The following is a 16,291-nucleotide window of genomic DNA, read 5'->3' on the forward strand; positions in this document are numbered from 1 at the left end:
ACGTAGCTATAAAATGTGTGGAGGTGTATAACAGTACAAATTATAGTAGAGGAACTCAGTTCTCCTTCGTTCCCATTGACTTTGTCTCCTCTTCAGAATGGTAGCAGGAAGAAATGGAGACTAAAGAAATACTATGACGCCCCTGTGCACAGTCCTTGAGTGAAAGAGCAGAGATTGCTGGTAATTCTCCTCTTTCTCCCTCAGTTCTTCATCTCTGGAGGGCTATCGGTCTCAGCAGAGAAGAAAGGAACTCGCTGCCTGGTGAGTACTGCTTGCACGAATCTGGTCTCGCTTCTTCACCCCTCCAGTCCACATCTCAATCATAACATTGACATCTCCATCCGCCCTGCATTGTCACTTTTAACACCGCTTCATAAAAGCAACCAGTGTCTACTACAGACCTCACCCCCCTTCTTTTTACCTTTATTTATGCAAAAGAAACAATGGGTAAAGTTTAAAGCATATTCATATCCATCCCCAACACCTCATCTCCCACTGAGTTAAGCACTCACAGCCAGCATCAGGTGCAATTTCCAAATCACAAGTTAGAATCAAGTCATGTCAAGTCAAACCACTTTATTCGATTAATTAAAATCATAAAAGTATGCTATACATTATAAAAACAGTTAAAAACATAAAAAGCATTTTCATTGTTCAAAACAGTTGCTCACTGACAATAAACTTATGAAGACTAATTTATTTCCTCCTGTAGGGCTGCCTGTCTATTCCTCCTACTCCTAATAGACGCAACGAGAAAACTGGCAACACCAAACATGATTACAGGGGATTCCATTAATTGTAAAAACAATAATGCAGGTTTAGTCTGTATAAAAGCTTTCTCTTTCAGTATTGGGAAAATAAACCTTTTTCTCGCTTCATAATACAGAGGGCAGAAAAAGGTAAAATGCATGGTATCTTGGGGAGAGAAGTCATCGCATTTACAGGGAGCCGTGTCTTCCGGCCTAATCCATCCCTGTGAGTCACTTAATACTAAATGAATCTGGTTAAAACAAAATTTTGTCAATAGCCATCTGTGAAAGGAATTCGTAACAATAGACAGATATGGTTGCATGGCTAAGGACAAAATAAGCAAGAAGTGAGCCCTAACTGTTGGTTTACTTAGCTCTTGTGCTTCTCGCTCAGCTTCGCTGAGCTTAATAGAGTTTATTTTGACCCACTTTAGATCAGCTTTACATAAGCCTTCAGGATTGGTGAAAATCTCTGGGCGCCCCATTTTCTTGGTTAACATTTTAATGTAGGACAGCCACTGAATTTCCTTCGTATTATCTAGTTAAATGCAATCCTTCAGGATTTTATGATTTAACGTGAGATTCGAATTTAACCAAATTCTAATCCATAACAGGATTGGGGCTATTTTTATAATATCAGAAATATAGCCTATCCCCAACTCAAGGTGGACCAAGTGAGTCGCTGTATATTGTGGGAGGCCGAGAAGAGCACGTAGAAATTTATTTTCTTCTCTTTGTATGGGATCAGATTTAGTATACCCCCATATTGCAGCCCCATACCTAGCAATTGAAATAGTTTTGGCTTTATATATAGCTAAAATAGCCTCACAAGGCTTTCCTCCCAGTCTTTTTGCAAAACCTGATATTGCAGCTGAGGAGTTTCTCACAGCGTTTACCTCTGTAGAGAGTTGCGGTACCCAGGTTCCTTTTTCGTCAAAAACAACTCCCAGGTAGGTGAACACTTTCACTCTGGTTATTACTTCCCCGCCACAGTAAAAGGTTTTAACATTGTTTTTACCCTTACCTAAAGACATGATATGCGATTTACCATTATTGACCACAAGATCCAACGATTTCATAAAATCCCCAAAGGAATCTAGTAATCTTTGTAAACCGAGAGGAGTCCGAGCCAATAAAACTGCATCATCCGAGTACAGGAATGGATGTTCCTCCCATACGCGGAATATCAAGTGTATCTGTTAAACCTAGAAAGATCGAGCCCCCTACAGCTTTCGTGTATTTAGATACAATTAGATGTAAATTAAGACATTGGTCCTCTGTGCCTCTCCCAGATCTAAAACCATACTGGGCGTTGGTTAGTATATCTTTCTCCGTAGCCCAGTTTGTTATCCTTGCTAAAATAACCTTCCCTAAGATTTTAATTGAGGAATCCAGTAAGGATATTGGCCTATAGCATCTGGGATCTCCCCTTTGGCCCTTCTTAAACACGGGGATTATAATCGAACGGGACCATGACTTCGGGAAAGCTGTAACAGCCGAGGTATTAAAAACATTCATCAGTATTTTGGCCCAATACTTGGGGTTAGCCTTGAACATATCAGAGGGCACCCCATCAGGGCCTGGCTCCTTGCGCCCTGCCGTTCCCTCTATTGCTTTCTCAACCTCCGCTATGTTAAAACTAACAGGTATCATAGGAGGATTAGAGATTGGTACCTCAAAGGTTTCCAGCTCTATATTGCACCCATACATTTTTTCAAAATGGCATAACCAGTCCTCTTCTGGGATATTAAGTTCTAATACAGAGTTCTGGGTGCCGGTGAACAGGGGAGTATTGACAATTGCCCAAAACTTGGAACTATCTTTCAAGGTAGCGTTATCCATTAAAGCTGCCCACGCATCTTGTTTGATTTCCTTTTTCCGAGCCTGTACTGCTATTGAGTACTCTTTCCTCAGCTGAGCAACTAACCATTTATTCCTTTGGCTATCGTTAAGAGCCTTTTTAAGTAAATTATGGGCTTTAGTGCAATTGTGGTCGAACCAGCCAAATGCGGGTTTATTTTTAACAACTCGGCTATTAATTGTAAGATCATTGGCCACTTGAGAGCAAATGGCTTCATATGACGCTATTACATCCCCCCCATAATTGAGCGGGTTTGTACATATATTTAGTTCCGGGCCGAACTTTGTTATAATAGAATGAAGAAAATCTTCGGGGGTAACCTTACTCCAATTTAATCTCCTCCCCTGGTCTTTAGCTTTTACATCAGCTGTAGCAAGTGGCAAGACTGTTTTATCCAGGAGGGAGAAGCCATTATCCAATACAATCACCACCGGGTTGTGGTCACTGAAAGAAGAGCATATAGCATTATAAAAAATCACATATCTTAAAAGTCCTGGGGATAGAAATATATAGTCTATTATGGATTCACAATCACTAGCAATGTACGTGGAAACACGGTTACTCTTATCGAAGAACCCTGCCTCAAACAATTCATTATTAGACAAGAGAATCTCCAATGCTTCCCCCTTAGAACTATGTTCAAAATGTTGAGGGGATGTGAAATCCGGGCCATCATTATCTCTGTATTGGCAGTTTAGTCTACATAAATGCACGTTAAAATCTCCCATCAGAATGAAATGACAAAAAGTGGTTTGATTTTCCTTATAAGTTTTTAAAAAGTTTGACAACAGATGGAGATGCTCATTTGGAAACTCCCCTTGCTGTGAATTATAGCAATTAACAAGAATTATCTTAGTATTATTTGCCAAACTTGCTTCCAAAATAAGACAATTATGGATAGTACAATCAACCTTTTTGACTCTTCCTGTGATGTTTACTGAAACCAGAAACATAAGTCCTCCTCTGTCTCTCCCTGCTGTGGAACTCAGAGCTGGAACAAAGTAGGATGTAAAACCGTCAATCCAGAAATCACAATCCTTATCCCATGTCTCTTGGAAAGCAACAATATCATACTGTTTTACAAAATGTAACCAGCCGTTATCGTCCCTTTTTGACGGCAAGCCCGCAATATTCCAGCTTAGCATCTTTACCTTTTCCCCTATACCATTAGCGATACTAGCAGAATTGGGTTGAGAGTTTTCATTACTCATTATTGCGTTTGCAGGTTCCATAGATCCCAATGCAGCCGATCTATCCCTTCCCTGACCCTCAAAATCCTCGCGTCAGTCACAAGCCTCTAGGCCCGAGAGTGCCTCAAATCTGTTGTAAGTGACGATGTTAGATCCAATCCTACAGTGATTGTCAACATTATAGATTTGCGACACTACAGGGGTCCGAGGCTCATTAAAAGTGAATGGTCTAAATCTCACACGATTTGGGGGAGCTTTAATTGAATGCGTGTAGAAGTAACCCAGAGGACGCGCACAAACACTGTTTGCGTCATAGACCAGTGAAGCTGCCCTTAGCAGAACTGTGGCAACATGTTGGGGGTGTTTAAAATTTACTATTATACAATCCCCACTGCAAACCAGTTGGCCCTTCTGGTTGATAAAATTTGATCAGAATAATTAATCGGAAAACCACATCTTCTGTTAAGCCATGACACTGTTTTGTTTTGTAGTGACTCGCGCGATTCCTCATGGGGCTGTGCAGAGTCTTTATCAGGAGGGGGGACATTTGTTAAAACAACCACATATGGTGCGCAATCTGGGGGAAGATTTATAAAACCATTTTTTCTTCCCTGTCTAAAACCTGATGAACCCTCTGGACCTGAAGAGGATTGTTTTATTGGACCAGTTAATGTTGTAAGTTCAGAGGGAACGATTTCAGGTGCAGTTTTTTGCTGGGTGGGTTGCTGCAGGTTATCGTGAATAGTTCCCTGCTCAGCTCCAGCAGAACCCTTTACAACTGCCTTAACTCTTTCGGCCATGGCCAGGTGTGTCGCTACCAAATGACTTCCGCGGTAACAATATCCAGTTTGAGCACTAAGGGTTGGGTGTACTCGGCTATCTTGGCCTCAAATTTGGCTTCTAAAGTACATACCAGTAAGGCAAATTGCTCCGGGGATAAATTAATACTAGCTGCACTATTTCCTTCCTGAGGGGCAATTCCGGCAGCACAGCTGTTTTGAGCTGGATGGGAAACTTCCGCTCTTTTTTTACTATGCTTACCCCCCCCGATTACTTTGTTGTTTCCTGCAGGCACTCACTGGTCTGGGGGTAGGCGGGGCCTCCTCTATATCAACAATAGATATGTCTAGAAGTTCCTCCTGAGACTCAGAGTGGACCTGTGCAGCAGCCGTTATAACCGCCCGATTGCCCAGGCCAGGTGTATCATCTCCTAGAGTTTCCACCAAAGAATTAAAAGTAGCTTGGGGAGAGGCAGATGGACTCCCTCTGCCAAGTGAGGCTCTTCGATCATTGTTAATTTTGTTTACTATTTTAACCAGATAATTATCAATTGAGCCTGCCCCGGATATAAACTTGTCATGTTTGACATAATCAATACTAGGTGATAAAGCCTTGCAATAGAAAATAAAACAGTAAACAACTTCCCCCCAGCGGCAAGATAAGAATGTCCTGATACCAGGATACGAGAATAAGTAGCTTAGGTAATCACACTAACAGATCCTCAACAGGGTCCACACTATAGAAGAGTCTCACTTGAACACAGTAGTTGAAGTCATCAAGGTCAGCGAACCAAGCTCTTTGGCCCAGCCCGGCCCCCTTCGGCCCCGGACGGCCACAGATGGTCCCACCCTTGTCCCGGGCTTAGCCCGGCGCGTCCCGCGACGCGGAGGGAGCCGTGTTCTTTTGTGCGCCTCCGGGCGCGTGGATGTCGTCAGCGGGCGCTATGGGGCCTGGGAGCTGTAGTCTCCCCCTGCTCACGGCCGCGAGGTGGAGTGGCGGCAGCAGGGGAGACACACAGCGTGTAGGGCCCAGGGACAGCGGTGATAGTGCAACAGGACAGGACAGCAGTAAAGTCCCCCAGCAGGTAAGGCAAGGCGAGCCTCTGATACTGATTCCCGCTCCTCCGAGGGAGCCGTGTTCTTTTGTGTGCCTCCGGGCGCGTGGATGTCGTCAGCGGGCGCTATGGGGCCTGGGAGTCTCCCCCTGCTCACGGCCGCGAGGTGGAGTGGCGGCAGCAGGGGAGACACACAGCGTGTAGGGCCCAGGGACAGCGGTGATAGCGCAACAGGACAGGGCAGCAGTAAAGTCCCCCAGCAGGTAAGGCAAGGCGAGCCTCTGATACTGATTCCCGCTCCTCCGAGGGAGCCGTGTTCTTTTGTGCGCCTCCGGGCACGTGGATGTCGTCAGCGGGCGCTATGGGGCCTGGGAGCTGTAGTCTCCCCCAGCTCACGGCCGCGAGGTGGAGTGGCGGCAGCAGGGGAGACACACAGAGTGTAGGGCCCAGGGACAGCGGTGATAGCGCAACAGGACAGGGCAGCAGTAAAGTCCCCCAGCAGGTAAGGCAAGGCGAGCCTCTGATACTGATTTAGAATCTTGACAGGACCAACTCAGGGTTCCATGCTTCGGAGGCTGATTAATTGAGAAGTGGGCAATAGGAGCACCTGTTATTTACAACGTTCTGAAATGGCAAAAGCGCAGTTAGAAGCACTTTCTTCTCCCTTTTCTCCAGTGCAAAGATGCTCCTTTTCTCTACTTCAGATATTCCCCTTTCCTGGCATCTGCTGTACAATGACCTAGTGCTATGACTGAATTTAACAGACAAAAGGGGATTGATAGCTGGATAAATAACATTTCTCAGTCTCCTCACTATATTATGAAACCTAAGACTGAACAAGAATCTTTGAAGTTGGTCTACAGTTTTACAAAGTTGTTCAAGTCATTTGATTTGCAGTGATTTCTCTCTTACTGCCCGATATGTGGCTGACAATAAGCTAGTGTACATATAAGAATTATGTGGTGATGGGAGTGCAGCAGATGTATCACATGCCACTAGATTATGTGAATTCAGGAAGGGTCGATGGCAGTGGTGGTCTCTCAACAGAGCACACTATTTTGGTGAAAAAGCAACATTGGGGACTACAAGTGAAAACATTAAGCTGGAGAATTTTGGTGAAAGATCAAAATGTGGAAAAGAAATATGTGCAGAAATCACACAACAGTCAAGGAAAATATGTACCAAACCTGAAATCAGAAGATAGTCCAGGATTAGAAGTCAATACATGCAAAACTTTGTAGAGTTTCTGAATAGTTAGTAATTGTAAATATAGCCAGTCGACTATTTAAAGGGCAGAAACAAGGTTTGTGACAATAGAATAGTAAATAAGATGAACAGGCTACAGTAGTCTGTTTTCTATATCTGGCATACAGCCAAATAAAATAGGAATGGAAAACATACTCCTGGGAGGTAGTATAATACCAGGTAAAACATAAGAAATAGTGTCAAGAGTGACGGAAATAGGACAGGGAACATAGTAATGGGATTGTGGATAAAGTTACAACGTTTTAGGAACAATATAGGAAAGATAAAATAAATAACAGTCATTGGCAAAACCAACAGTTCTGGCTATCACACAAGAGAAAGCGATTCTCCATTGATTCCCAAATTTGTGTGTGTAATTGCATTGATGGATGAGTCGGTAAATGTGGTAATCAACGGGTAAATGAATGAATAAATACGTATGTGACTAAGTGCATGAATAATTAGAGGATGAGTTCATAGATTGCATTAGGGGATGCATTGATAGATGGGCAGATGACTTGGTGAGTGCATGAATGGATTAATTAGTGAATGCATGAGTGAATGCAGACAGATTAGACCAATCAAGGCTGAGGCTTTAGAAAGCAGCAGTAATAGGGGTACGTAGTAATAGGGGAATACAAATGCCAAAGTACACTGTTATTATATCACAGGTGAGAACCATTGTTTCAAAATTGGCAACAATATGCCAATACTTTTCACCACTCTACTATTGCATATAACAAGCTCATAGAGGAATCTTTCTAACAGAACTGAAAAATACAAAGGATTATTGAATAATCTCCCAAGGAGCAGAAAAAGCTTCTGCAATGACCAACAGCGTCAGAAAATATGAGTCAAAGCATATTTTTCATAATTTAGGTCTCATTGGTAGTAATCAATGCTCAGATCACACACCGAACAATAAACAACTGTGGAAGGAGTTCATATACGAATTCAGGCACTCAATCGATAACAATCGTAATCACGTCAGTCGATCATCACATAACAATAAGTCCGAATATTTACTTTTGACAAAGCTACAAACTCATTAAATGAATGTATGGGTCATCAGCAGGATATGGAGGACAGGAAACTAAGCATGTACATTTACAAAATTGGGGGGTGACAGAAGGGTATTAATGCCACCTCATGGAGGCCACACAAAGTTAGCCGAGGTGAAGCTCAATAATCACCTGCTCGATATTTGCAACTTAAGCTCTTTCTTGCTCCAAGGTGGTGGTATTTTTGCAAAAATCCCATGATGCAGTGCGACTGAATCTACTTTTTCACTTAAAAAACACAAAAGTCATCCAATCGAAATCCCTGAGCAATTCAATTGATGAAAGAAGTGTGAGCAGGCAGGAAGGGAGAAAAGGACGAATGAGAGAGAGGAGAGCACAGAGGAAGAAAGTGAAGTAAGCTTGCATAAGGCGAGGAAGGAGAGAAGGCAGAGAAAGGAAGGAAACAAAAGTGAGAAGAAGGGGAAGGGACTAGAAAAAAGGAGGAGGGAAGGAAGAGGACGGATGTAGGACATGAGTGAAAAAGGAAGGAAGGAAGCAAGGAGCATAAGCAAGTTTAAGGGAGGGAATGAGTAAGAGACGGGCAGCGGGGTCGCTGCCCGAAGAAGAGAACGTTTCCAGTCCTGGGGAATCACGTGACAATCTGCAGCACTATTGGTTTATTTCCACTGTCCAAGTGCACTGAAATAATGACGTGGGCGAGGCCTTACCCCGCAGTGAAAAGTCGGAGAGGAGCTGTTGACTGTAGGACAAAAAGATATACGTTCTACTCTCAGCTCCACCTGACCTAAACCGTGTGGTCTTGTGCACATCATTTCATGTCCCTGCACATCAATTCTGCATTATTCAGGAGAGCACAGAAACAGGCTAAGGGGTGTACTAAAATGACTTAACTGGACAGAAAGGAGAAAATGCTGCCTTCGGGCCTAGCATTTGCTGAATGCCTGATCTGCCCTTCTTAAACCCCCTGCTGTCAATGCAGGTGAAACGGTGACGTGTGTCCTTTTCACTCCTGCTGCCAGGGGCGGGGAAGGTGACACATGACAGCAGCCATTAAACAATCCAACCGAAGCCTACTGTCTGATAAACTGAGGGAGAGATAATTCGTATGAGAAATAGGAGATGCGAAAAAGGAGTAGAGATGCATGAAATAGAGAAGGAAGAGCTAGAGGGATGTTATGGCCTCAGAGAGTCAGGAGGAAGAGGTGTCTGATAAGGATTAATGAGGGAAAGTTGGATTTAAGAAAGGGTGTCTGTAGGCAAAGTTTTGTGAGGGACTGGTGTGAGAAAGTCAGTGTGAGAGTGTGTGTGAGACAGACAGCAAGTTGATAAGAGAAGATGTGGTTACAGGTGAACCTTAGAAAGGGGTGAAAAGCAGTAAAAAAAAAGATGTGGAAAATGTATTTTAAGAAAGTTTTGAGAAAAGTCTGAAGGTGACGATAGTGAGGAAGGGAGTCAGTCATGCATATGCCGTGAAGTGGAGGAAGGAAAATAGAGGGTGTCAAAGGAAATAGCCTGTTTCTGTTTAGCACAGTGGCTTCCAAAAATCTTGAAAATGCACCATTTGCCTTTTCATTTTTCAAAGTTTTCTCAGGGGGAGAACACTCCTTAGGTGGTTCGGGGTCGCTCGCTCGGCTCGCTTGTGCGGTGTGCTCCACCACTAATTTTACGCCCACCACTTTCAAATGTCACCAGCCGCCATTGCTAAACAGCAACCTAAATATTCAAGACCATATCAACTCAATGGCTAAAACAGCCAGGTTTCACCTGAGCTACCTGAGGAACTTAAAACCTTTCCTTGATTCCTCGGACATAAAAATGGCAGTCCAGGCATTAGTTATCTCCAGAATCGATTACGGATGCTCGACCCTTTCTGGTCTTCCCAAGATCTCCACGGCCCCCCTGAAAGCTTGCCTCAACACCACCGCCAGACTCTTAACAGGCTCAAAAAAATTCTACCCCATCTCACTGCATCTAAAGGCGCTAATCTGGCTGTCTCCTGAAGCCAGAGTCCAACTGAAACTGGCATATATCACCCACCAGGCGCTACACACGAAATCCCCTGCATATCCCACCCAGAAAATGAGGGTTTCTGGAGGAGTCAGAAACTCCCGTTCCGCCAGAGACCTTGTGCTTCAGCCACCCTGCTTTCGAAAGGAAAAAACTTACAATCGTGGCCGCACCAACAATCTGGAACTCTTGCCATCTTTCATCAGAAGAATTCCCTTTCTGTCAATTTTTAAAAAGGAAGCCAAAACCTTCCTAATGGGCAAGTTCCTCCCATAAATCATGCAATGCACACACCGCTCTGCGGCTTTGCTTTATTTGTGTCGCTGCTACACTTTGGACTGACTGGCTACTATCCATCTTGTACTGACCTGATATTCCCACAATTGTATTCGCTGGATATCTCTGCATTATGATCTGAATATTGTATACACCCTGTTTATTCCCTAAGTGTTTCACTTCCTTCTATGCCTACTGTTTTTTTTCTATTTCATATATGTATACAACTTGTTATCCCTGTAAAGCGCTCCGATACCCTAACGGGTCATATTTGCGCTCTACAAAACACTAAATAAATAAATAAATCCTACTTAAATGAGGACATTTAGCTACAAGTACTTACTTTGTATTTTCTGAGTTTGTAATACGCATTACCAAGTTCAAATATGCTCTTCATTTCTATTTGTAAATAACAAGACAATAGAGTTATATCCATTTTTCTGTCACATATAAAGACTTTTGTTCATGATAATCCGCTTTAGATGCAGCGTTGTTAGATGCGTTGTCTCTTGTATGTTTTAAACCTATTCTTAAAGGGGTACATGGAATCAGAGCACTAGTGGCGGTGATGGTATTCCCAAGCAGGCGCGTATCATAGCGATATTTAAGACAGCTGCATGGCAGCCTCAAAGGCCTTCTGCAAGCACTGTAGTAGGACCGTAAGAAATCCAGCCACAGGCCCATGAAGCGCTGGTGATCCAATGCTGCTTTTCTCCTCCTTTTCTTCTATTCAGAAAAGGTGACATGCTGAAATGTGCTGTGTTAATAATACGGCACTGAGAGACAAGTAAAATTGTAAAATATGAGGAAATGGTTTGTCTTTTAAAAAAAGAGGAAAAAAGAAAAAGAAGAAAAAAAATCAAAAAAAAAATCATGTTTTCATTTTTTACATTTTTTTTTAGCCACCAGTGCCGTATTCATTAGTCACCTTTTGTTTGCTAAAGGCCTGATTCACAAGGGTAAATTACACTTTCGACTAAGTTTACACTTTTGAGTATGTTTCTACTTTTCTGTATTCACAAGCTGCACTTATGTATTAATGTTCCCTCTTATTGTAAGTCCAACACTACACATGGCCAACCACTGGTACTGCGAGATCCTCCTGTAGAAAAATAACGGAGTTAGGGACTTAACATAAAACCCCATAAGAAAAAATGTTAAATTGAATTAACTTAATTAAAATAGTTAAAAATATAAATAAATATAAAGTTAAGTATCTGTTTCTTCCTCCCATTCCATTATTTACATATTTTCCCATTAGTTCCTTCACTCATTACTAACCAATTTTACAGGTTTCCCTTCTATGAACCAACATCACAACTTACGACCAAAGGTTCATATCCAACTCTTTTCCCTCTCTTTTTTCTCTAGCTCACAATTTTAACTCTAATACCATCGCACTAGTACCTCTGGATGCGTACTAGAGGACTTCGTTTTGTCCTCATTCTGTGACTCTAATAGACAATGGTGACTCAGGTAGATTTGACTATCTGCACAACCTTTAAGGCCTTTCACTTAATGATATAGCCTTATGGCCCGCCGTAGCGGGCTAAAGCGACCATTTAAGGCCCGCTCCAGCATTGAAGGCAGCGGGACTTTAGTGGCCGGTATAGCCCAGCTAGAACATTCTGCCACCAGAGGGTACAACGTTCTAGAAATAAAACAAAGGCCTCTCAGAGCCCGAGGGGGTTTAAATCCCCTCAGGCTCCAAGAGGCCTTTGTTCAGCTGTGAACAATAGCAACATTCGAATGTTGCTCTGCTGTCTTGTACAGGCCCGTAGAAGCACGGAGCACTCCATTGTATTCAATGGAGTGCTCCACATTCCAATGTTCTGATTTCGTGTAACCAATCCGTCCTATGTCACCCCCATGAGTAAAGCCCTTTGATAATTCACCCTCCACTCTTTCTGTTCCCCTTGGTGTCACGGCTTTATCTTTAGATACATAATATCTTTGGTAGGTCATTATTGCTAACAAAGGAATATGCAACACATGATATGGTGGCCAACTTACAGCCTTGAGAAAGTCATTGTAGGCGAAACAAGCTATTTGCGATGACTTATTATAAAACCCAACATAAAACCTTATCTCTATCAACATTAATGAAGGAACTATTCCAATATGACCACACGGATGTGCTCCCATCTGTTTGATATGTAGTCATGTTGTAAATCATTATCAGAGTCTATGCATCACTGATACCTGATGTAACTAAGCAGTCGCAAAGGCTTCTACTTTCTGTGTTTTCTTCACTCCTGAGCTCAAAGGCTCTGATTGAATCTCTTCCAGGTGAGAGGCAGCATCAATCCATCCATCATGCAGTTGTGCCATGCACCATAGCTTCACTCTTAAGGCCCTACATCGCTAACTTTTCTGACCCTGTTCTCCTCTTTCTATAGGTGAACAGCAGTTTGGTGATGAACATCTTGAGCGCCATCGTGGCAGCCATGGGCATCATCATCTATGCCTGTGATTTGTCTACCTACAAGGATTTCTCTGACTTTGATGAAGAGAACTGTGTGACGCGTGGCAGAAAACACAAGGAGTGCTTGAAGTTCCGAGAGACTCTCATTGTAAGTATCATGTGACTTGCAAGCTACTGGTGTGATCTCTTCGTGCTATGGTACCTCAGCCACGTGTCTTACCGCAGGACTCAGTATGTCTTGTGAAGAGCCCCTGTGTGTATCTACATGGTAATAGTTTGAGGGTTGGGCTGTATTGTGGTAAGTTGTATTACTGTGGACTATCTGGAAGGTGCATTGACGCATGACTAGGAAACACACAAAGAACATTTATGTTAGCGTGGTTACATGACCTGCATGCATGACATGTTTGTGTGTATGTGTCTTTTGTCCCAGGGGCATGAGATTTCAGTGCATGTGATCTTCAATGTAAGGAACTGCACAGGACATAAGTTTTGAAGATGGCTGTCTCTTCATTGGGCTTCATGGATGGTAGTTGCATGAGGCGATGCCACACATAGCTTCCTGCAGGCAAAGGGGTCCCTAGTTGTAGGTGCATACGAGCACAAGTACTAGGGTAGAAGTGTGCAGAAGCGAGGTGGGCCTACAGGGGCAAGAAATCCAAGTGTGGTGGTCTTGAGGGAGATTTATTCAAAAGAGTTGCGCTTTGTCTTTGTGGTGGCTACAGCTCATGTGCAGAGAGCATGTAGGAGCCAGGCAAGGGAGTGTAGAATTCAAAGCGGAGATTGTTCAGAAAGGGCATGCAGGGGTAGTGATGTGCAGGAAGATTGATAGTGTTTGTGTGTGTTGAGGACAACAAGACACGGTAGCTACAGATAAGTCAATGGGTCAACGCAGACACAATGATGGGCCCATGCGGAGAGGTAGTATTCATGCTTCTAGTGATACACAGGGGAGAACATGCTGTTAAGATGCTTTAGTTTGCTGTGAAGAAGGGGGAGGAGTGTAACAAGGCAGCCTGGGAGGAGGAGGAGAATGGATTAGGAGGGAAAGGATCTCACATTGACTGACCTATAGGACACCACAGAAAGAGGAGGCAGCTAGCACAGCATCCCGGTTGAACCCCCACTGAGTTAGTCCCTAGATGAGACATACTTCCTAAAATTAAGCTCAAGGAAGGTAGAGTAAAGTAGGTGCAAAGTGCTAGTGCCACCACAGTCAAGGAGGGAGGAAGGCTTAATTCTAATTTGAAATAGCAGCGAGGTCACACTTAGGGGCTGCAGAGGGGTAAAAGCTCAAACAGGGGATACAGAGGCAGGGGTGCACACAGGGGCTACTAAAGGTTGGAACACATAGAAATGAAGCAGGGGCCAAGCAAGGTCTACTGGGAACAGTGACACATAATGAGTATGTAATTGGAGCTAGGTAAAACAGAGCCAGAAGTTACAGGTTAGCATACATGGGACTATAGGGAGCATGGGATCTAATTTCAAGAAACATGTTGCTGCTATTCATAGGTGTTTTGTCCTATGGAGTTACCGCTCCCTCTAGAAACCAGAACATTTGTCATTCCAATATGTTTGTAAATCAGGCCTCTCATATCAACCTCTCCTGCTGCTTTTGTGTTTTGCCTTTCCAGCTGCCTTGTAGCCAGTTCAATGCAAAGGGCCCTATTGTTCCACATCTTCTTCTAATGTAGCCGCAAATTGCAGAGGATGAAGGCCAACATATCAGCCCTAGTTGTGGAGGCGATCAATTAAATACATGGCCATGTAATTCCTGGAAATATTTATACTGTATCTGACCCCACTTATGAGCACCAATGTTCCTTCCTATGTCATTTTAGGGGATCTTATCCCTTTATCATGAAGAATGTTTAAGTGGCAGTAAAACATAGCGCAGAATTGGAACGAGAGTGAAATCTTGACCTTAAACTACTTCTTCAATCCTGATTAGTTAATCCTCTCAATCTCTTTACTAAACCATTGTGTTCAATTCACTGCTGCAGAGCTACAGAGATGGCATGCTGGTGGTGCTTCTGCTGCTCTTGTTTTTGGAGTTTTGTATCTCAGTCGTTGCCTCTTGCTATGGATGCAAATCTGTGTGCCGGTGTTCCCAGCCCGCCTCAGCCCAGGTAAACATGTTGTATTTATTCATATGTTCTGTCTTCTTCGCACATATGTGTTAACTCTTGGGGCCATTCTGAGGGTGGTGGTGATCTCACTGATTAGCACAACTAGAATATCAGATGGATAGCGAGAGAATCCCATTTTATAGCGGGAATCACTTACTTAGTGTTAGTGACTTTGCCGATTGCCTATGCGTATTGTGGGATGGAAAATGTTGGAAATTGGGATAATGGTCCGAGGGCGTGAAACCCTACTCAAGCAGCAACCACAATTCTTGTCAGGGTGACACACAAGCAAACCCCAGATTAACCATTACTGAACCCTCTTGTGGCTTGGTGCATAGGTGCTGATAGCTTGGTGCAGAGTAGTCAGGCTTAACTTACAGGCAATGTGTAAAGTATTTTTGCTGCACTTCAAACAGTAATAAATTGAAAACACAAAATAAAGTTCCACAGCAATTAAAAAAAAATTAGTAAATTTAAATCACAACAAACATCCAATCAGTAGAACCAGAGCTATGAAATTTTATATACTTAATGTGAGTGTAACACTTAAAAGCACACATTGCCTCTCGCAGTTATCTGGTTGTGCCCGAAGGTATCAGAGCGCTTTACATGGGTATGAGTTGCATTACAGACGGAAACATTCATTTATTTTTTTATTTTTTAGTTAGAAATGGGCAGATTAAGTGATTTGCCCGGAATCACGGGATCTTGAGCATCCCTGCCAAGACGCAAACCTGGTTCCCCAGCTGCACGGTTGCCCTCCCTAGGCGTTTGGCCAGTTTTATTCTGCTGAAAAAGTTACCTTCAAAAGAACCATGCAAAGAGTTCTGTTCATGGTGCAGGAGGCGGTGACTAGCAGGGACAGCGTCAGGGATCGTCATCAATGTAGCGCGACAATCTCAAATAATCTGTTGTGACTCGTAGACGGTCATTGCTGGAAATTTGCATTGGTGCTCACCAAAGGCTGTCGATGCTGTAGCACATAGGGCAGATCTCTTGTTGCGTGATGTCACTGGCAGTCACTGCGGATTAACTGGAGCTTCATGTAGGTGGGGGTCAAGGGCTGCAAGATCTTAGTGCAAATAAGCCCTTTTGTGATCGCAAAGAGCCCAAAACCTCAGGATTTCGCCTTACTTTGAAGGGGAAGTTCAACTGATGCCACATCAAAGGTCCAGGACCTCAGGGGTATCTCTTAGGGATCAGGAACTCACTGCAGCAGAGGCCAGCAGGGATCAGCCAGATCCAGACAGCAGGTCCAGTCAGAAGGTCAGCTGGGCAGATGCAGAGAGGCCTCTGGAGATTGTTATGTCCCTGTAGCTCAGAGGAGGTCAGTCAGCTGACCCTTGGAGTCACTCAGCCTGTGATGATGGATGTAGGTCCAGCCTTCCTCCTCGTCAAGTATGGCAGGAGGCTGCTGCAGCAGAGTAGCAGTGCCGTATGGTAGCTGTCCTTCTGGAAGTAGAGCAGCACAGCAGTCGTTCTTCTGTTACATCGATAGGGCCAGAGGTGTAGTAAAGAGTTGGGTCTGAGGGCCCAATATTAATACTTGG

At 43.6% G+C, this 16,291-nt stretch overlaps 1 protein-coding gene across 5 annotated transcripts in view; it reads left to right on the top strand.

The window, feature by feature from the left end:
• LOC146839624 (membrane-spanning 4-domains subfamily A member 4A-like) overlaps positions 1-16,291 on the top strand; it is a 132,984-nt gene that overhangs the window by 102,425 nt on the left and 14,268 nt on the right. For all 5 annotated transcript variants that reach the window (XM_085651703.1, XM_085651702.1, XM_085651706.1 and 2 more), the window contains 3 exons: positions 205-261; positions 12,584-12,757; positions 14,616-14,741. In XM_085651703.1, coding sequence (XP_085507829.1) covers positions 205-261; positions 12,584-12,757; positions 14,616-14,741 — 357 coding nt within the window. The remainder of the gene's footprint in view (positions 1-204; positions 262-12,583; positions 12,758-14,615; positions 14,742-16,291) is intronic.

The sequence above is a fragment of the Triturus cristatus genome, chromosome 4_1 (genome assembly GCF_964204655.1).
Source record: "Triturus cristatus chromosome 4_1, aTriCri1.1, whole genome shotgun sequence".
Taxonomy (NCBI): domain Eukaryota; kingdom Metazoa; phylum Chordata; class Amphibia; order Caudata; family Salamandridae; genus Triturus; species Triturus cristatus.